The sequence below is a fragment of the Conger conger genome, chromosome 7 (assembly GCF_963514075.1).
Source record: "Conger conger chromosome 7, fConCon1.1, whole genome shotgun sequence".
NCBI lineage: Eukaryota > Metazoa > Chordata > Actinopteri > Anguilliformes > Congridae > Conger > Conger conger.
Genome location: NC_083766.1, coordinates 54,865,938 through 54,892,152, shown reverse-complemented (window position 1 = coordinate 54,892,152; position 26,215 = coordinate 54,865,938). Strand labels below are relative to the sequence as shown.

General features: G+C 43.3%; 1 protein-coding gene across 1 annotated transcript in view; it reads right to left on the bottom strand.

The window, feature by feature from the left end:
- Positions 1–26,215, bottom strand: part of kirrel3a (kirre like nephrin family adhesion molecule 3a) — a 132,651-nt gene that overhangs the window by 56,569 nt on the left and 49,867 nt on the right. The window contains exons 4-6 of the mRNA XM_061249458.1: positions 20,570–20,690; positions 20,284–20,433; positions 11,528–11,677 (exon numbers count right to left, since the gene is read on the bottom strand). Coding sequence (XP_061105442.1) covers positions 11,528–11,677; positions 20,284–20,433; positions 20,570–20,690 — 421 coding nt within the window. The remainder of the gene's footprint in view (positions 1–11,527; positions 11,678–20,283; positions 20,434–20,569; positions 20,691–26,215) is intronic.

Here is a 26,215-nt window from a genome sequence, read left to right as displayed (position 1 = left end):
TTGGTTGAATCAAGGTCATTTTGATTCAGCCACTGAAATATAAAAACACTGATCACTTAATTTTAAAGTTAACCCACTGCAACATAAAGACTTTACTTTCCTTGAAAATTAATCATTCATTTTCACTGCAGTCTACAAATTAATGATTAATTGCAGATGTACTCTCCTGTTGAGCTCGCCCAAGAAGGCAGGATGCACGCAGCACAGTAGATGAAGTTCAGATCGGCTACTTTAGTTACAGGTAATGTTTATTTATATATGGTATGTTTCAGATAAAAAAATTACAGGGAATGAAATGATTATGCTGATGATGATGACGAAGGTTATGTTAACGGTGATGGTGTTTACTGTTGCATTTGTAATTATTACTATTATTATTATTATTATTATTATTATTATTTTGCTCTCGTTGGTGCTGTTGCTTTTGTTGTTTAATTTTCTCTAAGTGCATATTAAATGGACCTCCCACAGTGCTAGACTACTCTCAATCTTTCTCTGAAACGTCTGCTTTGATTTTGTTTTGTCTCAGCATCGAAAAAGTCAATTTAACTTTAACCAACAAGTGATTTTTTTTACACACTGAAACTAATCTTTGAAGAAAATAAAGGATACAAACTATCAAGAGGTTCACTGTCACTTGAATAGCAAATACAATGCAAATGAACAAAATCTGGGATATATAGATAACTTGCTGTGAAGACAAATTCGCTGCTATGAGAAGCTCGGAGCTCTCGGTGATCTCCTCATCTGTCGATGATAAAACAGAAAAACAAACAAGCGGCATGGAGAGATGGAAATGAAGTCAGAGTGACACACTTGATATTGTTTACTTTGCTTGTCTGCTAGTGCTTTGCATCATTCATAGTGCAGAGGGCAGGACGATATAGGTGATAGTATTTCAGCGCTTCTTCTCTCTGAAGCTCGCTAAAAATACTACAGCTGTCACTGTGATAATGCATCTAAGCATGTTGAAATAAACGAACGTTACTTTCCCCGAACGCTAAGCAACGTCAGGCCGCTCCTCGCTTTCTCAGAATTGACTTGTTTCCCTCGCCGTGTTCGGATGGCACTAGAAAACCCTTCACTCTATGAATTCATATTTTAAAAACATTGCCGCTGCCGAGACGGCAGGTGGCTATTCCACTTTCTTTTCATCCTATCTTCTTAGTTACCCTTCACCTAAAGGTACCATTTTCTTGTCAAAATATCTGACTCCAAACAGCGGAGTGAATTCCTGTGGCCATGCTGTTTTCTCACCTTTAAAACATTCAGACAGCTAAAAGAAAGAAAATATACCAGATAGCCAAGGGTACTGCAGAAAACATAAAAGCAGAAAGGGCCATTTATTAACTCGGAAAACTTTCCACAACCATGCACCAAACACCTAGGACTGTCACTCCACACACCCTCCCATTAATATTCATTAAATCATCATTAATATTCATTGGAATGCTTTCTCTGGCTGATGCAGAAACCAGCTTGATGACAAATGTCTCATGGCAATATCAAAGCAATATACAAGCGGTGTTATATATTTATTTTCATAATGGTTTTGGAGCAAAGGAAAATCAACGTTATACAGGTATGGCAAAGGGTGGGATAGCGTTTTTTTTAAAAGCCGACAACCTGTGAAAATGCGATTTTAAAAGCAACTCCGGTTCACAATGAAAAAAGGGCCGGAGTTTACAAATAAATACAGACATACAATGCGCACACAAGGTGTGAATAAAACACATCTTTTTCGCTTTATTGAATTTATTTACTTATGTCTCGCCCACACTGAGTTCGCATTGTGAAAAAGCGCCCGGATGCCAGCTGAAGCATGTCGGTTCACGACCGAAGCCGATCCCATTATCCGGCAATAATAACCGGCGCTAACAGCATGGTGAGCTACGCCGCTACCGTGGCTGACAGTGGCTCAAGGTCCCAGTATTTGACTATGTTACTCACGAGCATTACCGCTGCGTTTGTAAATGCGCTGCGCTTAATGGCTGCACATTACCGCCGTTCCCACCGCCACTCGATAGGTTTATTACGAGCCGGTCAGGGCCCAAGATTGATCGCTACCCTTTAATTAGCGACCGCCTCCACGGAGTCCCTCCGCGCTGTGGCCGAGCCGTAAGTCATGGGACCGTTCCCGACCGTTTTCCCAACCGTCCCTGCCTCCTCGCTAATATAATGGGCCTCGCAGCGTCAGTTTTCTTCTCCCTCAAAGCCCGGCTCCGACTTCCCCGCCTTCTCGCGGTGATGCAGTGACCTGAATTCTTTTCAGGTTGCCGCAGCCACATAATGAAACCTGTACCGGTGTTTGTTTTGTTTCTAACAGCACTGTGTCAAACCGCGCATTTGATCCGTTCCCGCGGTAATGTGCCGGAACCTGAACAGTTTCCACGGTAATCTACCGAACTCCGCCGAGTTGCGTTTCCGCGGTAATGTCCCGGACACTTGCATTTGTTCGGTTCCCACAGCGACGCTCTTAACAAATTTCCTTTCCGCGCGGTTATACGCAGAACCCCGCCTCTTCTCTTCCATTCCCGAAGTGGATAACGCGAAGTCACTTAACGCTCGGTACGGAATAAAAAGGCGGGTGACGTAATGCGATTTCGTTTGAGGTAATAAAAAAAAACCGCGGGAAGGGAAAGCAGCGGGGGCGGGGGGGGAGAAGTGACCCGTCTTACACAACGGCGTCTGAATCCCGCATCTCCAGATTACAGCCCTCGCGAGAATCGGCCCAGGATTAATTAAGGGGATTAATCACATCCATAATGGGTTCAATTCACCGCACTACACCACGGCGGGGGAAGCTGCACGATTCCCCCTCTCCCTCGAGTGGATTAGCTTAGCGGGGAACCAGCGGCGAAACGAGCGTGTCTTCCCCGTGAACACGCGTGGCGTGTGCGTGCCCACCGGAGCCTGCCGCCGGGCCTCAGACTGCAGATCTGCGCAGGGCTACCATGGCGATGACTGGGCGTGCGGGAACGGCCTGCCAATCACCGGCCGTGCCATTACCTCATCCTCCCTCCGTAGACGGGAGATGGCACCGGAGTTAATTAAACCGCGCTTAAATTTAATGGAAGCGTAGCGGTCCCTCTGAGTGAAAGATAAGGCGCAATTCGTTTCACGTCTCCGACTGGATAAACCTCTGGGGGTATATGTTTCTGTAAATTGTGGAGTAAATAAAACAAAACAAAACAAAAAAACTGGGATTTATACATTATTTCTCTCTGCTTCAGGTGAGATGGATTATTTGCGGTGTTAATTGCAAAGGCCCGGATAATAAGGGTTAAACAGGGTTATGCGTGGCTAACTACGCAATATGTAATATCAAGCTGTGAACGGGGCCAATGTAGATCAATGCTAATCTCATCAGCATACAAACTGAATATATTGCACTTGCAGTCATCTGTCTGAAAACCACTGTCCTGGCGAAGACTCTTTGGATGGCCCCGTCCTGTGAATTGTCCATTGTGATGTAAAGTATGCATTTCAGCTAATGTCCAGCTTCATCTTGGCATTGCTGATATGAAATAAAAAGAGGTTCTTTTCAGTGCGGGTTGTAACCAAATGGCAGGGAATGATAAATTGCTGCCACTGTCTTGGGCCAAATCCAGATCGATGTTTGGAAATCAGACCCGGGTAAAATTTGTAATATTTTGGATTCAGTTACTTTTCCGTGCTTGATTGATCTTGCCAACGAAGAGGAGCAGAAGGCAGGGTTTGCACTTTTTAAGTGCATTTCACTGGTTCCAGTAGACCAAACAAGCTCAGTTTTGCATCCAAAACAATTACGTATTTGACCCAGGTCTGGTGGAAGCGCAGAGGTCTCATGAGTGTGTGCTAAGAGGGCCGGTCTGCCAGAGGATGGAGTAAAACTAAAAAAAGAACAGCTATGATGTGGCACGGATGGCTGGCCGGGGAAGGAAGGTGTTAAGATCCCCCAAAAAATATGCCACAACAAGACAGAGACATGGTCCAGTGGGCCACAGCGGAGAACCCCCTCTGCCTTGTCGGGTTACACCTGTTTGCATTTGATTCCCCCTCTCCTCCCCCCTGAATCCTTCCATCTGCTTTACTCCTGTCAAACAATGGGGGTTCGGGTGTGGAGGTTTGTGTAGCGTTTCTCATTTCCAGTCCTGTTCTCTTTCACCCTGTTTACCTTCTCCTTCCTCCGCAGTCAAGCGGACGTTAGACAGACTCCGCTCACGGCGAGCTGCGCTTGTCCTTCCCATCGCTCCGTTGTTTGCCGTGTGTAAGGGCTGTAACTCAGATCGGCCCAAACCCGCTCTCCTCAAGCCCGGCTGACAGAAGAGCATTTGCATTTAATCTAAGGCGCTCGATTAAAAAGCGTAAATTAGCATGAATTAAAAGCTCACTTTCGTTTTGACATATACCATGAGCTCGGGAATGGGCCGGCTTATGTTTTATGGAGAAGGTCCTCATTCTGCGACTTTGTTCTCTTCCAATGATTTATAAAGTATTCAAATGACATCAGTTACATTAATTTTTCAGGACTAGTGACCGCTGCTATTTCCCCATGCTGTTTGAAAACCTAGAATGATTATCCCTTCCTGTAAAGTAGGGAGGAATAGTTCCAAGTAGTTTCAATCAAAACTTGATGGGCGTTTGATATGATTTAAATATTTGGTGACAAGCTCAGCTCAAAGCTATGCAATGCTGCATCCTTTTTCGTGTAAGGGTTATTTACGGTCAATGCAAATTGAGGCTTAGCTCTAATCATCTGTATTTTTCCCCTTATTTCCTTCCTGTAGTATCCACCGGATTTATTTAACGTACTTTTTTGAAATTACTTGTTTATCTGAAATATTGTATCGCTGGGAATCTATTTGAAACTACATACATATGTTGCTTGGTTACACTACCTTCCAGATGGGCAGTTAATAATATGATGAAGTCTATGGATTAAACAGCATAATATATTAGTTTTGCCATCTGCAGAATGTTTATCCCATCTTTCTCATCCCATAATCTTGAAATGCGTTTTGTGTCGATATTGATGGATTTTTAAATCTATTGAGAAGTATGAGGTTTTGTTATTTTTCCAAGAACACGGACTTTAACTATGACGGAATAAAGTATGCTGTGACCTTTTCCCTTCGTAAAAGGGAGCGATTTAAGCTGCCGCTTATTCGCCATAATGGATGCCGTGTTTACTTATTAAATACAGAGTGCGCAGAGAGGCCTGACTGAGAGAGAAATAAAATAAAAGGATGCTCTGTCAGAGAGGCTATTGATCATTGCACCGAAGGTGTAGCGTAGAAAAATGACAACAAAAAAATGAAGACCGAGGTCTGGTCGACAGGAAACAGGCTCTTTGGTTTTCAAGAGCCTCTGTACATGAGTGTTTCAAGCTTACCATCCTCAGCCTCTTGTTCCGCTGCACACGAAGGCAGGAAATGACCGGCAGAATTATCAAAGGCGAAACCCGTATTAATAAAAAAAAAGGCAGCTGTGCATATCCAGGTGGATTGCTCTTATATTACTTGTCATAAAATGTGGTCTGTCTGGAAATTCTTAAGTTTAAAAAATGAATTTTAAAAAGATAGCAGAAAAGCGCTATCGTGCTAAAGATGTCTCTGAAGACGAACAGCGAAACAATGACCGCGGTGGGATGGATGGGGCTTCAATGCGTGTCCAGGATGTCAAGGTGTCAGGGGAAACCCTATCAAAGTACAGTCCATTTCTGAGGCTTGGCTTTGCCCACACACTAGTTCAATCCCGCGGTGGGCAGAGATTGAAAAGAGAGAGAAAGGTATAACTCTTGTGCTTTCTCGGTGTCAGGGTAAACGCTTCACGAGGGACATTTCCGCGGCTGTATGGGACACTAAGGAACATGTCTCAAATGTTATTTCTGAAGGCCTTCTTTACCTCTTTCATTTCATACTGCATCACGATGACTAAAGACTGTCATCTCTGCGTATGATCTCACACGGAAGCATCGGCTGACATTTTTATTTATGTTTTTTAAAGAGGACTCTAAATACCAGACAAGCCGGATCAATGGAGGCATGGTCTGCTGAGATACCCTGCCAGAAGTTCTGAAGTCCTCACTCATAATAAACGTTGGAAATATTGAATTGTTAGACAAAGAATAATATTCCTGGCTTGTCTCGAAGGTCCTTTGAATCAGAGGGGTGACCTTTCTGATGCAAAGTCACCCCCCCCTTCCCCAAACACACCCCCAGGCTACTGACCAAAACCTGTACAGTGCAACGCAGAAGTCCCTTGTTTCACTGAAGGGAATATCATTGGATATAATTAGTCTATTGGGCCATCGTTTTGTACCCTGTTTCTGTACGTATCATGCTTAATTCAGAAGCTTGGCCACCAAGAGGGGTCCAGTTTTATCCAGCAGCTCTCAAATGGAGTTCAAAGTTCAAACGTCACTCCACGGGACACACTTCTGTCCCAATTCTACTACTTTGAGGGGAGAGGGGGGCAAAATTGAGGTTGCTTTAAAGCGTACCCCTGCCTCATCTCTAGTATTGTACAGTGCACTGAAAACTGCACTGAATCTGATCCCTGCCCACTCTAACTCGGGTCACAGAAATAATTGAAAGAGCTACATTTTATTTTATTTCCTTAATCACTAAACTGTTTTCACAGATGTCTGCATTCAGAGAAAGGGAAAACAAGGTCAACCCATTACTGCAACGGCACAATCTTGTTTTATATTGCCTCCCAGATTGATTTTACCTTTGTGCACCGTGTTTTCAAAGAATCTCAAGGACATACAGTGTATAGGAAAAAAAAGTTTTCGCAAGAAGTACTTTTGAAGGGAGGTGGGGCTTAGGAGGAAGTTGCAATGAAAACTCTTAGATTTAAGAACAAAAGCTCTTAAATCCACAGGAATAAATCCACTGTATATATACTACAGGTATTGGGCAAAAACAAAGAAAGTGGAAGAACTGAAGCAGTGGTAACCACATAGCTGTGGCTAATCCACTAATTACATACCAGCATGCCCAGATGCTCACATATAAAAATGCTATCAAGATATCATTATTATATTAATAACCAGATGACTGACTCCATGTTCTTAACACTGCAAGTTATGGGAAAGATGGTTACGGGTATGCACTTTGATGTACGTTGCTATGGATAAGTGCGTCTGCCAAATGCCAATAGTGTAATGTAATGTCATGTAATCTGATGTCTCCTTTGCATTGAAAATAACACTTTTAAAATGGCCATTGCGGAAGCCACTATTAGTAAGAAGCCTCCTATTGTAAAAAAAGAAGGGAGGGAAGGAAGAATTGGAAGAGTTGACCACCGTGTTACTCTTTACCAGTGGCCTCCAACACTGGAGAGCTACAGGGTCTGCTGGTTTTCATTGTTACTCTGCACTTAATTCAACGATCAGAGCAGTTGATTACACAGTTAACCCACATAGTTACCTTGGTCTCAACAGGGTGCTGAGTTTAAGGTGACAACAAAAACCAGCCGAGCCTGTAGCACTTCAGGACTAGGGCTGGAGACCACTGCTCTACACAGTAGTCATGCTTGTGCTAGCATGACTGCAGAAGATGACAACAGGGCTTTATTTATGTATTTGTTTATGTATTCTGTTGTATTTATTATTCTATTTATGGACTAAGGCAACTCAACTTGCCTGTTTTGCACAGAGCGGTGTCAGAGGTCACCTTGATGGTAAATGGAGCATTGACGGAAAGGCATAATCAGTAAATAACAGCAGGGGGCAGAAGCACACACTCTTGGATTGCGACGTCCAAGCATTTCAGACTAAGGGCGTAAGTCAATGATGACAATTAGCATTCCCTCGTTTCCCCAAAGGATAATTTGACGTTGTGGCTTTGCACCAGGGCAACATTGATCCAGGCCAAATGATCTTCGAATAAGACATTCATTTGAATAACGGATGTGGCCGAGACCATACCGTGCAGTCCATAAGTATTTGGACAGTGGTACAATTTGTTATTTTGGCTCTGTATTGTGGGACTTTGGATTTTAAATTAAGCAATGAGAAGGAGGTTAAGGTGCAGACCGTCAGATTCAATTTGAAAGTATTTACTATATCAGGAGATCTTTGTATGAATAACATCATTTTTATACATAGTTCCCCCATTTTAGGGGGCCAAAAGTAATCGGACAGTTCTGAGCTGTTTCTGATTGGTCAGGTGTATTCAACTGCTTCCTTAGTGCAGGTATAAGAAAGCTTTCACTGTCTATTCTTGATTCTTGGCTTTTGATTGCCTTTGGAGTCTGTTATTGGTGTTTGTGAACATGAGGACCAGAGCTGTGTTGTTTATGCTGTTAAATGCAAATTAAAAATGTGCTAATTAAAAATGTGTAAATTAAAAATTTTAAGGGAAACTGCTGTTTCCTGCTATTTGCAACACAAGGAACCCAAAGCTAGCACAGAACACAGGGCCTGTGTGTTGATGTTTTGTACATGTACATTGGTGTTATGATGAGAAGCGTTTTGGTTTCATTAACATTATGTTGTATACATATTGAATTCACGTCACCGTCATAAAATTGAATTTATAGACAAGTAACAATACGCCAGAATACTCATTCAGGAGGTCAAATAATTGCTCTGGGTGGTGTTTTACAGCACTGTGTTAGCGCTACAGAATAGCGCCGTTCTTTTCCATTAGCATTGACACCGTGCAAATCCCCTTTCACTGGTCTCAACAAGCCAGTTTGAATGAAACTCCGCGCTGCCTTTGGCTCGTGATAAAAAAAGGCAAGTTCGGGAGATAAAATGAATGAGAATGAGTGTGAAACATTATTTATATGGCTAATCCTCTGCTCAGCACCTAAAACAAATAACGGGGATATGCGCGATTACTGACGTTCCTTGTGAATACCGAGCCGCGGGAGTCTAAATCAGCAGAAACTAGGTGGGTTGCTCATTCCGACGAAATTAAAGTCTGCATGAAAAATCATCAATTACCGTGCATTTGCAGAGGTTCGGCCGGAACGGGCGCTCTCTGAGACTCGTTTGTTTCCTCCTTCACTCTCTCCGCCTCCTCCCTTTCAGATCATTACTTTCGCTTTTTTTATTAGAGGAGATCAATAAGGCCGCGCAGCCAGTCCGGGTGAAGAGCTCACTTCCTCAAGCTCCGTACTCATTCTCTCCCTCTTTCATTTCACCTTACCCGTGGTGAGGACAGGGTAAAAAAGGGCAGCGAATGCCACGAGAAAAAAAAGTAATAATCATTCATCCTTCCTGTTCAATAAAAGCGGAAAAGAAATCAAGTGCAATTAAAGTTTTATAGAGATAAACTGTCCTAATGACAATTGTGCTGGTTTTCCGGAAATTAATTCTAACCGCAAGGCTAGACACTGGCACAATTTGGTCTGGGCTGTGTTGTGAAACAGAATGTCTTGTCCGTTTAAATTATTAATTCTATATTGTACGCTTCTGGAGGGGTAACAAAGCCGTATTGATACACTCTGCTTCACCAACTCTGATTGAAATGAATATTTTGCTGTGAAATATGATAGTTCTGAAGCATAATATTTTACAATCAGTGCTTGAAATCAATTGAATTAAAGGGTATATGGGCACTGCTAAACTTTGTATTGTGTTAAAGGCAGGAAACTCTGAGGAGCAGATGATACTTTATTATTATTAGTTCTACAGACCACTTTTACATGGCTGGAGATGGTGGGCTTATGTAACATATTTCTGCCTATATATGGTGAGTGCACATGGAAACGTGCATGCATATGTATAACATGTGCAAATGTATAATGTATGTACTATGCATGGACACAAATACATGGGTGTTGGATGTTCAAAGATATTGCACTGTACAAAGACTTTGTTTCTTTCATTGTCTGTATGTGTTCATAAATGCATGTGGCTTATACGTATATGTACATGTGTTCATGCATGCATGGATGTTATTGGACTGTAAGACGTTTTGTGAGTGTGAGTGTTTATATTATGTACATGTACTCATTTTTGTTCGTTTTGTTTTGTGCACCTGAGCACTTTTAGTCAGGGTGTGAACTTAAGCGAGCCAATGTTTATGAGGTGAAGATTTACAGTATGGTGGTTATTTATTGTCCACATGATTTCAATGCATTACACTGCATGTAACTATGTACATATACATGCATGGGTATTGGGTGTTTGAAATTATTAGACATCATAAAGCATGCATCCCCCACATGCGTGGGTGCGCATGTGCATGTGCGTGTGTGTGCGTGTCTGCGCATGTGTGCGTGTGCATGTGTGTGTATGTGTGCGTGTGTGTGTGTATGTGCATGTGTATGCCTGTGTGTGTGTGTGCATGTGTATGTGTGTGCGTGTGTGTGTGTGTATGTGTGCGTGCATGTGCATGTGTGTGTGTATGTGCGTGTGTATGCCTGTGTGTGCATGCATATGTGTGTGTGCATGTGTGTGTGTCCGTGTGTGTGCATGTGTATATGTATGTGCATGTGTGTATGCGTGTGTATGTGGGTGTGTATGTGCATGTGTGTGTATGTGTATGTGTGTATGTGTGTGCGTGCGTGCGCATGTGTGTGTATGTGTGTGCATGTGTATGTGTGTGTATGTGTGTATGTGCGTGTATATTTGTGTATGTGTGTGCATGTGTATGTGTGTGTATGTGTGTATGTGCGTGTATATTTGTGTATATGTGTGCATGTGGGTATGTGTGTATGTGTGTGTGTGCGTGTATATGTGTGTATATGTGTGCATGTGCATGTGTGTATGTGTGTGTGTGTGTATGTGTGCATGTGCATGTGGGTATGTGTGTATGTGTGTGTGTGCGTGTATATGTGTGTATATGTGTGCATGTGCATGTGTGTATGTGTGTGTGTGTGTATGTGTGCATGTGTGTGCATGTGCATGTGGGTATGTGTGTGTGTGCGTGTATATGTGTGTATATGTGTGCATGTGTGTATGTGTGTGTGTGTGTATGTGTGCATGTGTGTGCATGTGCATGTGCATGTGTGTATGTGTGTGTGTGTATGTGTGCATGTGTGCATGTGTGTGCATGTGCATGTGTGTATGTGTGTGTGTGTGTATGTGTGCATGTGTGTGCATGTGCATGTGCATGTGTGTATGTGTGTGTGTGTATGTGTGTGCATGTGTATGTGTGCGTATGTGTGTATGTGCGTGTATATTTGTGTATATGTGTGCATGTGGGTATGTGTGTATGTGTGTGTGTGCGTGTATATGTGTGTATATGTGTGCATGTGCATGTGTGTATGTGTGTGTGTGTGTATGTGTGCATGTGCATGTGGGTATGTGTGTATGTGTGTGTGTGCGTGTATATGTGTGTATATGTGTGCATGTGCATGTGTGTATGTGTGTGTGTGTGTATGTGTGCATGTGTGTGCATGTGCATGTGGGTATGTGTGTGTGTGTGTGTGTGTGCGTGTATATGTGTGTATATGTGTGCATGTGCATGTGTGTATGTGTGTGTGTGTGTGTATGTGTGCATGTGCATGTGCATGTGCATGTGCATGTGTGTGTGTGTATGTGTGCATGTGTGTGCGTGCACTTGCATGTGTGGCTGTGACTCACCCAGCACGGTCACGCGGGCTGGGCGGGACCTGATGGCGGCCTGGATAGCCTGGCACTCGAAGAGGGCGTCGTCCGTCAGATCCACGCGACCAATCCGCAGGTGGTATTCGCCCTCGGCATGGTCCCCCACCACGGAATACCGGGGGTAGCCTGGAAGCACAGCGAATTGGGTCAGCGACCTGCACCGCCCCTGTGCCATCCAGTTCGCATCCAGTTTGGGCCCCATGAAAACTTCTCACATCGGGGCCCACCAGACATAAAATCCTATGTTTTAATATTAGTATTGTTGACCCAGTTGTCTGTCAGGGCCCTTGGAATCATTCCAAACACCCCTGTTTCTGCTCATTGGGTTAACTGGATGATGCTGCCGCACAGATTACTCCCGCCACACATAGCCAGCTAAAACCCTATCTCCCCGCTGGCAAAGCTGTCCACTCGCAGAGGTTTTTTGTGGAGAAAAGGGCAAAAAGAAAGCTTATCAATCGTGCGATAAGATCATGTGGAAACACATGGGGACTGTGTATGCTGACAAATACACAAGTCACTTTACTGGCACGCATTGATTTTAACACAAACAGAAGACAAGTAACACATTAAGATTGAGATAAACAGGCAAATGCTTGCAGATCTTAGTGCAGATACAGCCATTGCAATTTATCCTTTGTTCTGGCTTTTTGGGAAGTAGTTCATTGTTATCGATGTGTATGTGTGGACTAACTCTGATAAAAGCATAGTGTATATGGTTTCCTTTCCTATATTTGAGAGAGATTCATAACAAAAAATAAATAATCTGTAGTATATCTGTCAAAGTGACCCTACAAGTCAGATGTCATACTCATCATCACCACCATCATCATCATCATCAGTCCAAAGCTACTTGCTAATGTAGCATTAACATGGTGTTGCTGTAAAAGAGCATACATACCCAGTCAACCTGTATAGATAAAGGTTAACCGTAGAATGCACAACATATTGAATAGCCCTAGAATGCACAACCTGGGTCCAAACGGACTCGTAATCAGGATGCCTTCCACGTGAGAAGGAAGACGCAGTTCATGTACCAAATTCACACCACGCTGAAGAGATGGCTGATCAACCCCTCTTCATTGGAAGACCTTGCTTCTTGCTGCATCCTCTGGCACTCTCACTCCTCAAAGGGAGTGCAGTTTATGGAGAACCAAAGTACACGACATCGCCTAGCGAAGCATGCAAAGAGGCAGGGCCATTAAGTGTGTGTGTGTGTGTGTGTGTGGGTGGCTATATACATTAGTGACTTGTTAGTAAAAATCTGTTTCCACAATGGGGAATCATGCATGCAATCAGCGAGTAAGTTAGGGACAATCACTCTTCTAACCCTTTCAAAATAAGGAAGTAGGAAAAGTAGGAAAAAGTATGAAAGGAAATAATTATGAAATAATTATTGAAATAATTATTTATGATGATCAAAAACATTATATAATGAATTCTTGGACCATGTAATCATGAAATTAATTTATTTCAGGGATTTATCAAAGAACTATGCAGCCATACATCAAATGAAATCAGAAATTAATCCTTTAAATAGGTGTCATATACAAATATGATTTTTATTCAAAGGAAGGAAAAACAAAAATGATGATTTGTGATTACCAAAGGATAATTAATGAATACCTTGAATATCAAATAAGTAGATTAAATCATTAAAAAGGTGTAACAAAGAGACCCTCAGCAATGCATCAAATTCCATAGGAAATGAATACGGGTCCATTTGGACCCATGTTGTGCATTCTAAGGTTAACAAATAAAAAATGACCATCGTCGTCATCGCATCGACATTATCCTACGATCACATTATCCTGCTTCTCTTCCATTTGACTGCAGACCCTTGGCCATTACGGAGCCTGGCTGACACAGCGGTTGTTTCGTTGATTCACCACAGCCATATTTTCACAGAGGTAAAATGGATTATCAGATCATTCCAATTCAAGTAATTCTGCTTCTCCTCCCAAAAGGCCAAGGCGCTGATAAAAACAACACACACAACTCTTTTCCTTCTCCTCTTTTGCTCTGGGTGGATTTTCTTTTCTTTTTTTTGAGACAGAAATAATAAAAGAGATGATTTGAAGCTGTAAACACTGCCAACGGACAAGAAAGATTGAGAAATGGGTGTAGAACGGTCGGGAGATTTATGGTTTAATAACACAAAAGGAAAGGAGTTTTCAGAAGACCTGACTGCTTTACTGCCGGAGAAAGAGGGGGAAAAAAAGAGAAAGAAATCCTGCTGACTTGCACACACTTCAAATTAACTGCTAACAGCATTTGCATTTGGAGCATGCGCATGAGCTGTCGTGTTTCTCACAACTTTACAGTGAGGGAAAAGGGGACACCTGCGATGGTAGAGCTTTTAGGAGCACTTTGCATAGGCATAACGTGAACATCTTTGGTTTGACAACAATCATAAGGCTGAATTCTTCCTAATTACAGTATTAAACATGTTGAAACTCAAACACAGTGTCGGCCATTTTGTTAATCCCAGTGAATCGTATGTACGGCATATACTCAAGTGATAAAAGCATTTCTGCCAAAGACTTGTCTTAATTATTAATCAGCAGAGTAACCTTGACAAAAGGGAGCAGAAAGATCCGCCGTTTTATCCACTTCATTATCCTTTTTTTGGAATTGATAAATGCCAGTGTTTCGTACCAATTTGCATACTAACATAAGCATTACTCCCATTAAAGATTAAACTTTCTTTGTCGGCTTTTTGCATCTCTGTCACATAACTCAGGGATAATACTAGGATGTCCGGGGTACTATCAATCAAAATCAGCTTTGCAAACCTTTAGAGAGGCACAAAAGCCATTGAAAGCCATTGAACCTTATTATTAGTCCACTGGGTTACAAAACGTCAATTACTGTCTCTTACTTCATTAGACCTCATTCAGTTTTAATACAATGCGGCATGAAGTGGCTGTCATCTGGCCACTGAAGGAAGAACTACTGCCAAAAACTACACTTCCCATCATTCACTGTGATACATTGTTCTGAGGTAATAGACAGGTACAAAGACTATAAACAAAGAATAATGCGAGAAGAACAGAGGTGGTCTTGCAAGCTCCAGCAGGGTGTTTAACTCAAGACAAGGCATGTAGGGAAAGCCAGTCAAAAATAAAATGAACGTGATAAAACAAAATCATGAATAAGTAGAAAACAAAATAAAACCAAAGTATTTTACCCAAACTTTTCAGCACTTTTGCATTTCCAATATATGGATTGTTTTGCAGGTAAAAAGAGATATGAAGACTAATGGTATTGGAGAACATTGTATGATGAGGCAGGCTTTAGTTTAACAGAGAGGACAGATCAAACTTAACTTTGTGCAATAAATAACCTTAATGGCCATTGATTCAGCATAAAATACTGCCATTTGTTTTGTTGCCAAGGTATCCGTGCCTCGGCCCAATCATCTATTAGCATTTAATACCCAGCCCGAGATGTCTAGCCGCAATGAGGAATGAGAGCATATTCCCCAATTCCAGACTGATGTCGTCTCTCGTTAGCACGTTAGCGCACGTGGGCTAACGGTATGCGTAATGCTGTCCTCAGCTGCTCTGACTCATCCGTCGTAGCACGGCACAAATGTCTGTGCCGGCCAGCGGATCAGTTCAGGTCAATAACCGGAAGAGGATTAATCTGAGAGAGCCTGAAGTGGTTCTGTGCGTTTTCGCCACTTTTGGAGACCCGGAAAATAACATCATCCTTCGCAAATGAGAAAACGCCACAGTGCATGATCGCTTGAACTCGCCCAGCTCCTTGAGATGCAAACTCCATTCCAGGCCTTGGGAATATATTACAGTGAGGATCCTTATAAATAAATTATAACAAAATATTTTTCAAATCAGTCATGGGTCACTTCACGTAACATTTTGAAAAATATTATTTGGAAATCTGACCGAGGTATATGTCATGTTTTGCTATTTATTTTCTTAATTGTATATATGCTTGCATGCTCCTAAAAATAAGGTTCATAAGACAACACATTGTTTTTTTGATCATTCAGGAAAGCCTCTAAAGAACGTGTCACTAACCATCTGTTCTGTAAGCAAAAAACACTCAATTATGGCAGTGAATTACTGTACTGTGCAATGGCTTTGTAAAAGGTAAGGAATCCATCAGTGTCTGGAGGGGATTATGCTCTATAGTAGGTCAATAGAGCCTGAATGATTGTTTATGAGAGGGTGGAATGGCGCCATATTTCAGTGTAATGTGCAGATATCATCTTGCCAACACCTTACAGGAAGGACACAAAGAGACAAGTCACGGGATACATAGCCTAAATAAGGGGTTCTCAATCTTTTAAGTTAAATGTAAAATACTATTTTTATATCATGAAATATTTACCAAATCTACATATAGTCTGGCCAGGGAGCCCCTACAGAATATTCAAGGACAGTTGAAAACCCAGGGGTTAGAGGAAACCTCAAAACTGTGAAAAATAGGGAGTGCAGTTGTACTCCCAAGGGAAGAGAAATGAAGTGTCCTATGACTCTTTCACTGGGGTCTGGCTAAAGGGGTGAATTGGGGTGCGTTCGGCGCTGTCTGCAAGACGATTGGCCACCCCCTGTGCCCCTCAGTGCCATTGGGTCAAAATGCTGTCAATCTGACAACGCCCAACACCATTGGATCAGAGCTCTGTAGATGGGCTGTGTAGGGTTACGAAAAACTTGATACCTCGAATGGTATTACTGGCAGCATGAAGCTTTGCTAACACACCTGCCTTGTCCTGTCGATGCGAAACAATTATTCAATACAATGCATCGTGAGTCCATTTTCAATGCTGTATTTATTTCTGATACGATTTTCAGATTTCCCATGGGCCACCTCTGCCTGGTTCTTGTTCCCCCTGTCTCCCCAATCCCCCCTCCATCATTGAATAAATCTTTGAATCACCACTGCTCCTTCAGGTGCTATGCCACCCAAAGCATAGAGATGGTGAGTCAGAACTGCAAACATATGGCGTGCTGCAAATACTCAATCTGTTAGCTCTTTAGCCACCTCACAGTTTATGTGCACTGTTGTTGGCTGATCGCCATGAAGGCTTTGGGAACAAAAATGTAAACACAGGGGGAACGAGGGGACCAATGAGCTCTCGAGTGTGTGCGATTAGACACGGCCTGCAGAGCCGTGCAGGATGCTGACATAGGTCAAGCTCATTCACTGCATTGGCATGGGCTTAGGATGTTTTCCAATGCGGGAGACCATTTTCAGGTCGTCTGGAACAGCGGCCACCGATGATGTACATTAATATGCCTCCAATCATGTTAGACTGTTCCTAACTGAAATGCTGATGTAACAGTCACTACTGCCAATCGAAAGCAATGGAGTTCTGCGGAGGCTGACTTGAAAAAAATAAATAAAATAAAAATCAGAACCTACTCTTCGATGGATTAAGCTAACAAGACTAAAAGCAATGAACGGTGGAGATGGTTGAGGCAGAAAGCCCTTTCATCGTGGCCACTGCTCCAAGTTCAGCAGCTAATGAGAAGAAAAAAACAATAACAAAAAAAAGACTTTTTTGAACACAAAGTTCTGTCTCCGAGCAGCAGGCTAATCGCAGCACAGTTTGTCCGCAAAGTGTTATTCTGTCCCATTACTGCACTGTAGCTTTATCATTTTACCTCAGCGCTGGTAAATCAAACCGGCTAGGCAGAAAGCCATCGCCCCGACGTGCAGCCCTTTTATCTCCGAGAGGACAGTCCATTATAGTCGCGTTGCCACCATCTACTGCCGGCGTGGCGACACGCTAGCCCTCCTCGCTTCGCGGCTGAGCCTCTGCGGAGAATGAAGTGCCACTCTCTTCACGCGGGGAGGCCTCGCTGAGGTCAGTCCGCCGCTCTCGGTGGCTGTTTAACCGCCGAGGATGTGCAGCCTGTCTCCCACAGCCAAACCCCTCGGCTGCTGCTCGGCAGAATTCCCAGAATTCCCCCGGGGACGATAAAAGACTGCTGAGGGAATTAAATGGATTCAATAAGACATCATGGCCCTCTGAGATTTTTTTTTCTTCTTCTTCTTCTTCTTCTTTCACTGCCATCTGTGACAAGTTAAGGGCCTGTACCGTTTAGAGTGTCATGTTGGGACTCACTAGGGACGACCAGGTGTTTTACAGGGCTGGTTTTAATTTGTTCCCAAGGTCAGGTGGGTGGTCTTTGCAGACAAATGTTAGAAAGCTGGGCAATGCTGCTGTAGCTGACAATTTTTTAAAAGCAAAAAATGTACAAGTAGGCTTCCTCTGGTGTTCATCAGAGCAAAAATAGTCAGTTAAGGGAATAGATGGTCTGAGAATTTGGAACATCAGACTCTATTGTAAAGTTTTTTTTATAGTTTCAAAGGTACCACATTTTTGGATAGGCAGGTGGTAAAATAGAGGCCTATTTAAATTTGTTTCAAGACTAGCAAAGCAATCTAAATACAACAGACAACAGAAATACAATAATTCAAGAATAGGGGGTATGGCATAATGGTGAAGCACATAGCAACAACACCAATAACATGAATTATTTTAATTGGATGGTGGCTATATAGCAATATACACTCAGTGATCACTTGTGTGGTGAGGTAGGCCTGTACACCACCTCGTTAATGCAAATGCTAATGAAACCAATCGTGGCAGCAATAAATGCATAAAAACATTCACATGATCAAGAGGTTCAGTTGTTGTTCAGACCAAATATAAGAATTGGGAAGAAATGTGAGCTAAGTAACTTTGACCATGGAATGAGTGTTAGTGCCAGACAGGTTTGAGTATCTCAGAAACTGCTGATCTCCTGGGATTTTCAGAGAATGATGCGAAAAAAACCAAAAACATACAGTGCCTGGCAGTTCTGTGGGTGAAAACGTGCTGTTAATGAGTTAGGTCAGGGTAGAACCAGAAGACAGGAAGTTGACAGGAAGGTGAGAGTAACTAAAATAACCACATGTCACAACAGTGGTTTACCTAAAGAACATCTGTGAACACACAGCAGCAGAAGACCAATAAGTCTAATTAATATAATACCTACTGTAATAAAGTGATCACTGAGTGTATTATGCTCATGTTAAAAATGGGTGTGGGTTATCCCCTACCACCTGGGGCGCTATTACACATTCCCATCTCTCATAAGAGGAGACCGAAGATGGTTGTCACATGGGTTGGTTGTCACACTGTTTACATCTCACTCCCTAGAAGGCGCTGTACAAAGATTTTGGTACCAAAATGTTCAGTTTTGGGGTCAGTAGTCAAGTAGTCATTTCATGAATAAGCTACATATCATTGAAGTGAGGGGGGGCATTGGGGGCTTCACATTTACTTTGGGGTTGGTTGTCATGTAATTTTTCCTGTCAAATCTATAGCCTAAAATAAATGTCTATCCCTACACGTTTGAAATGTCATCTGCTTATGTCCTTTTTATAGACATGTACGTTTTATGTAAGCAATACTACCTCACTGAGAATTTTGATATGCAAAGTTGGTGATAAAAATGTTTAATTTAAACAGTCAGTGTGTTCTAAATAAACTTTTAGACTTAAATCTTTGTTATAGATATTTCACATTTCTACAAATTTCGAACTTATTTGGTGACTACAGTATTCATGAATGTTTAAAAATATAATCTCCCGTACTTTTATCATTCATCAATCTTCCATCAACAATCTAATCAAAGGTCAGCTTACTGATTTTCACAGGAACGAACCATGAGTAATGCACCCACAGACTGTCACATAAAGAGAGGATGAAAAGACACGAAACAGTGGCAAAAGTGGCTAATCATTTTGATGCTGGATCTTGTTTTTTAATCCACCGCATCAACAACAAGAACAACAACCACAGCAACAAGGACAACGGCAACAGCAACAACAATAATCATAATAAAGAACAGTCTGTGTTCTTTTTCAGTGTATTTTTGTATTTTCGTTTTCAGAAACCACACTATGCACAAATTGCAGCAGCCAGTATGATTCTGAAAAGCAGTTGATTTGAGTCTCCAGGGTGAAATATACATTTTTTAAAATCAAATCAGCCATGCTTGTGTTGTAGCCTCGCCAAGTTTTGCCCTCTATACATTCTGATGAGCACTCTCATTTCCACAACACGTGCTTACGAAGGTAAATCCTGGTCACAGACAAGAAAAAACAAGAGAAAAGTGCAGCAAAACTTTAGCAGGTAGAGACCATAAAGGCAACTTTCACAGACAGAGATTATGCTTAGTCCTGGTCTAAATTGAGTCTTGCATCTCCATTCAAAATTGAGGTTAGCATTAAATCTGTAGTTGTGAACATGAATTAATTGATGCACAAATACATTCATTAAGCATGAAGTGGACTTTTCATTCGTATTTGTTAACTCCTAACCAATGTATTAGTTACATGAATTAACCTTAGTTAGCCTGGGGGCAGCCAGGTGGCTAAGGTACATAACTGGGACCTAGAAGGTTGGTGGTTCCAGCCCCGGTGTAGCCACAATAAGATTAACGCAGCTGAGCTGAGCTCTTGAGCAAGGCCCTTAACCCAGTATTGCTCCAGGGGGGATTGTCCTCTGGTTAGTCTAATAGACCACTTTGGATAAAAGCGCCAGCTAAATAACTGTAATGCATATCATTAACAAATAACTTACCTTTTTTTTCCAAAAATGAATTTGCTTTGACTAATGTAGTGAATCTGTGTCCGCGAAGCTGCCCGAGAGAATGCTAAAGTGCTGGAGAGGAAAAGAGAAAGAAAAGGGTCGACCCTTTCGGCCTTACCGGAGAGGTCTCTGTTCACGCCCAAGGCTAGGCCGTCCTTGACCCAGAGCACGATGCCGTGGTAGCCGGGTATGGAGCAGGGCAGGGTGACGGGCTGGCCGGCGACCACCACCAGGTCATGCGGCTGCTGGGTGAACACGGCGCACAGCCCTGCGGGGAACAGAAACACACAGCGTCCGTCAGACACGCCAAGCGCACAGCGTTTTTACGCGACGCCGTTTCGCTTCGTTTCCCTCTCCCCCCCCCCCCCGCTCTGTCCGCCGCTGTCACACCCCCGTCACGGCACCTGGAGCGGGAGCCCCGCGGCCCCGGATAAAAGCGTGTGCGTGCGTGGCGAGGCCGGGAGCACTCTCGCGCCGAGCGTGATAAGCTGACCTGACAGCGCTGCCGTTAGCGGGGAGACGCCGCTGACCGCGCACCCCGCGGAGACGCGGGGCACGAGACGGTTCCGATGAAACGCCGCCCGGAAGGCTCTTAGCAGCAGGTGTTTCCGCTCCTTTTTTCCCCGCGCCTTTTACATCCCTGCATGCGCCGTGGTAAAAGCGCCATTCCTTTCCGCACTGCGATCAAACAGGATAATGGGATAAAGAATAGGGAAAGACTTTCAAAGACCTCTGCATACTGCATACTGAGGGCTTTGCAGTGGTGTTAACATCGACCAGGTATTGTGGTACCCAGGGAACACGTCGCACGTTTGTACTGGCTTTGTGTAAACAAGATAAGAAATACAGCGATTTGTGGAGGGGAACAGCGGCATGATTGATGGGTGGGTTCTATGGCCAATCTCAGCTGAATGGGCCATACTCTGACAATTCTGTTTCGGGTTTGTCGCATTTGTCCCAAATTTTTTACTTACAAATGAAGTCAAGTGAAATGGAAAGTGCTTTTTTCTGGAACACAGTACTTTAAGACAATTTAAGTGGCTAAACTGTGAATGTAAGGGAGAAAAAATGTAAATGAAAAGGAATGCAACAGTAATTCTCACCATAGTGGAGTATGTTACAGTTCCTTAATGTTTCTCCATCTTGTGAATTACAGTATATGAGATTGCTCACGTTAATGCATTCTCCTGCATACCGTGCCTTGTTTGCCCTTTGCATATTTTTTATGAAAAAGGTAATTATATTATTTTAATAACAAAGAGAGAAATCCATCTCGTGGATATCTATTTACTGACTTGACGTGACTGAAAAAAAGAGCAATGGATTACTCTATTACCCACAGTCAAAAGTGTTTTCCTACCATTGAAGTACTGCATTAGCCAACACATCAGTCACCCACTGTTTCCAGTCTATTGAGAACTGATGGTTTGTTAAAAGGTGAACACAGAGTTTACTGACTGATTTACTGTAAGTAGTTTTCCCTTGTAGAAATTACATCTACTGGCCTCGTATTAATCAAAACTCTGAAATATATCTGAAATATATTTAAGGACTGCCTTTTTTTTGGTAATGATTTTTTTTTAAAGCACAAACAGTATCGCGGGTTATTCGTACAAGCAGACGAACCCCCGGGGTAGATCCGTGGACATGCTGCAATGTGCCATGAATATATTATCGAAAGAACGGCGTTGCCTACACCGAGCCCTAAATCATGCCTTGTCAGATGGAATTAGGAGAATAATAAAAACAACGGGACTCACAGAGGCACCATTCCCTACAGACATGTCCCTTAAGAGCTTGTACATATTACACAGGCTCTACGAAGAGGAAGGTGTGTTCAACAGTAGAGTGCTAAGTAGACCAAGTCTTAGAACATCTCCTGAAGCCATGAACACAAAGTGACCATATTTCTTCTTTGCGCTCACTGATGCAGGGTACATTTGCGGGTCTTCTTCCCTCAAACCATCAGAAATTAATCATCAGTGTCACCCGTCCATTCTCGGTGGCCTGTTTTTAATGAAAGCCACATCTTTTGACCAAGTCTCAAACATCTCTTGGTGCCAGAAACTGACCATCGTTTTCTATGAATTTACATTTGTTGTTCTTCCCTTAACCCATTGTGGACTAAGGCGCCCTATAGAAAACCCATAGATAGAGGCCTAGGAATCACAATGCATTTAAACGGTCATATAATCAAATACCACACTGGTGTCGCATCCATCTGTTAAGAGAGATGTAACAAGGAGGTTGCATCCGTCAGTTAAGGGCGATGTAACATGGAGGTCGCATCCACCCATAAGGGGTTAAATCATCTCAATTAAACATCATCAGTCCATTCTTGGTGGCCCGTTTTTAAAGAAAGTCACAAATTTTGACCCCGTAAACAGCTTGGCCCCATGACCTGTAATCCTGACCCATGACCCGGCATGTGGTAGCTCGGGTAGGTCACGCAGGGAGGAAACTGCAGAGGCTAAAGGTTGAGAGAGAGTGGCATGGTAAAAGGGGCACAGTTGGGGGGAGCTATGGGTGGGCGACAGGGTGGAAAGTTGAGGGCGGGGAGCTGCTCTTTGCCCCCCCAGGCCGTTCCCATCGTCCCTCCTCTCGCTCCGCCAGGAATTAACGGAGGACGACGGCTCGTCACCGCAGCCCCATCTGCCGAGTGTGACACTTCTCAGAGACACATTCCTCTTCTCCTCTCTCCTGATGAACGAGAGAAGATAGCAACAGATGATCAAGATGTCAGGAAGGGAAAAAATAGCAGAGACCTTGCCTCTGTGGTTTGACAGAAGGAGTTTTTAAAAAAATCCATGAGAAGGGAAGGTTGCTAATTGCAATGTGACTGTGTTGAATGGAGACTGAGATTCAACTCTATCACTTCTAATAACACTTTATTCAGACGGTGCTATTGTTGCCCTGGGGAATGATGGAGTCATACATCTACATGATAAAGAGGTGGGTGGGGGGGCTTGGTGGTGTGGTGGGGATATTGACTGGAAGTAATGTGAGAAATTTTGTGTTCCGTTCTACAGTTAGTTGAATCTCAATTCATTTCCTGTGTTCCATTTCAGTCAAATCCAGAAATTGGTCAATTCCAGAAATTAATTGAAATCCAACCAATTAATTGAAAATGTCCATGATTTCAATTTTTTCTAACAGGCAGTAAACAAAAGATTGACCACAGTGAAGTAATGACTTACTGTAACTAAATAGCCAGTGTGAGCCAATTACAAATGTAAAAGTCCAATTGAAGAATTGCTTTAAAAACTGCTTACATTTCTTACAGACATAAACATGCATTCCCCTCCAACCCCACCTGCCCCACCTCACCACACCTTTCCATCCCATCATCATTGTGTCTTTTTTTCTCCATCATTCTCCTGTGGAATGATAGCACTGTGTTAATAAAGTGTTGTTCAAAGTGACAGTCTACATTAAACAGAGTCACATTGCAATTAGCAATCCGCTCCCGTGAATTTTTATATATTCTTAACTCCTTCTGTCAAACCACAGAGGCAAGGTCTCGTCTCTGCTATTTTTTCCCTTCCTGACATCTTGATCATCTGTTGATGCGATCTCTTGTTCATCAGGAAAGAGGGGAAGAGGAATGCGTGCATTTTTTTTCCCCTCCGCTCGGAGAAGTGTCAGACTCTGGCAGATGGGGATGCGGTGACGATCCTGCTGTCATCCGTTAATTCCCGGTGGAACGTCAAGCGGGATTATGTGACTGGACAGGTGCAAAGAGCAGCTCCACTCTACAACTTTTCACCGTGTCACCCACCCCTACCTTCCCCCCCAAGCCTCCCCCTTTTACCACCTCACCACCCCTCAGCCTCTGTGTGACCTACATGAGCTACCTGCCGTGTGATTTAACAGAGTCAACGTGCCTGAGGATTACTGGTGACGGGGCCAAGCTGGGGTGCTGATTGAAGGCCCGGAGGCTTGTGGCGCTGCCGTTGAAAGATGTGGCTTTCTTTAAAAGCAGGCCACCAAGAACGGTCTTTTGAGACTGATGATGTATACTTTATGTAAAAGGATGGAGGAGTTTCTGGGTTTTTTTTAAAAAACAAAATTGAATTATGGTTTGTACGTCTGGTATTTTGCAAGCAGCACTTAAATGTCAGCAGCACACTTCTCCCTATCTTCTCTTAATCTTAATGAGAGGGTTCTTCACTCTGCAGTGTACCCCTCCGTCTTCAGGCTTACTTTAGCCTACCCTCCTGTTGTTTCTATGAGCAGGTGCGGAGACTAGAGGTGCACCTGCATTATTCATAGTTACTGTTGAAGGTGGTAAATGGTAAATGGTTGGCATTTATATAGTGCCTTTATCCAAAGCGCTGTACAATTGATGCTTCTCATTCACCCATTCATACACGCGCTACACCAACGGCGATTGGTTGCCATGCAAGGCGCCGACCAGCTCGTCGGAAGCATTTGGAGGTTAGGTGTCTTGCTCAGGGACACTTCGACACAGCCCGGGTGGGGGATCGAACCGGCAACCCTCCGACTGCCAGATGACTGCTCTTACTGCCTGAGCTATGTTGCCCCTGGTGGTGCTGGGGCTTTGAAAGTAGAGGTGAGGGGAGGTGATGGAAGCCACGTGGAGGCGCAGGCTGACATTATCTCTGTCCAGGGGCACCACCAGGGATTTCGGGACTCATGATAAGATCTCACATTGGGTCCCATGGCCCCAGAAAGTCCCATGTTTAATATTTGTGAGGTTCCCTGTAAGTTGCGCCCCCCCCCCCCATATCTGAGTGACCTACGTGCAATTATGTTACCAGCCATGCAATTTAATGGAGTCAACAGGCCTAAGAATTACTGGTCATGGGACCCTCACTGACCTTTGGAGGTGGTGATCGTGGTGGCGTTACTTGGATGGAGCTAGAATGGACTGATGACATGTTCTGATTGTTTAAGGGAAGAAGAACACCAACTTTATCCAGCAAATGTATCTGTCCGCCCACTTCTCATTGGGAGTCTGTCGGCTCCCCAGCCTGACTGGCGTTGGAGAGAGGGATGGGACAGCACTGTGCATCTGTCTTCCCCGAAAAACCCAGACGACAACGTCCGTGCCAAGCCCAGAACGCAAGGCCCACGTAATATCTCCATCTGCTGCAGATGCATAATCGATCTCCCCATCCGCACCCCTGTCCCCTTTCAGTACTAAACATTTACGCCACGTACAGCCACCTTAAGTCTACCTTCCAGGGTAAATCTGCTTATCGGTGGATCGGCTATGCGGGAAGGGTTGCTGGGCTCTTTTTTTGTTTTCAAAGTAACTTGGACCCAGAATACATTCATTATCGAAGCGCTGAACCTTCATCCACTCCTCTTTGCCCTGAGCCTATCCTCTGGTCATTTTAGACCACACAGCCACTCTGTGTTTTTTTTCTCTCTCTCTCTCTCTCTCTCTCTCTCTCTCTCAGCTTGAATAAAACCACTTCACAACAAGTTCTCTACCCATCCTCGGTTATTCAGGATTCATGAATTTTCTGTTTTTAGTGTGCACATGTGAAGTGAGGATGAAGTTCAGGGCGGTTGATGGATGTTTAAATTTCTCCATGACTTGGAGGAACGGATTGTGGAGTCACGCTGCCGTTGAAAATTTACTTCAACAGAATGAGGTCAAAAGTTTGTGGACAGGGACACGGTTTCTGTTGTTTTGCCTGCCATTGTATTTCAGCACACTGGCTTTGAAATGAAACAATAAATATGAGGTTAATGTGCGGACTGTCAGCTTTAATCGGAGGTTATTACATCCACATCAACTGATCCGTGTAGGAATCGCAGCCCTTTTTATACATCATCCCCCCATTCTCTCGACAGGCAGCGTGCCTTGACCATACCATCAAATAACTTTCATATGCTCTTCAGGCAATATTCACTGTGGAATGCTGATGCACCCTATAAGTTTCATAAGATATATAGATAGATATATCATTGCATTTAAATAGCGCATTTCTAGACACTCAAAGCGCTTTACGGTGATGAGAGGAAAACTTGCCTCAGCCACCACCAATGGGTAGCACCCACCTGTGATGCATAGCTGC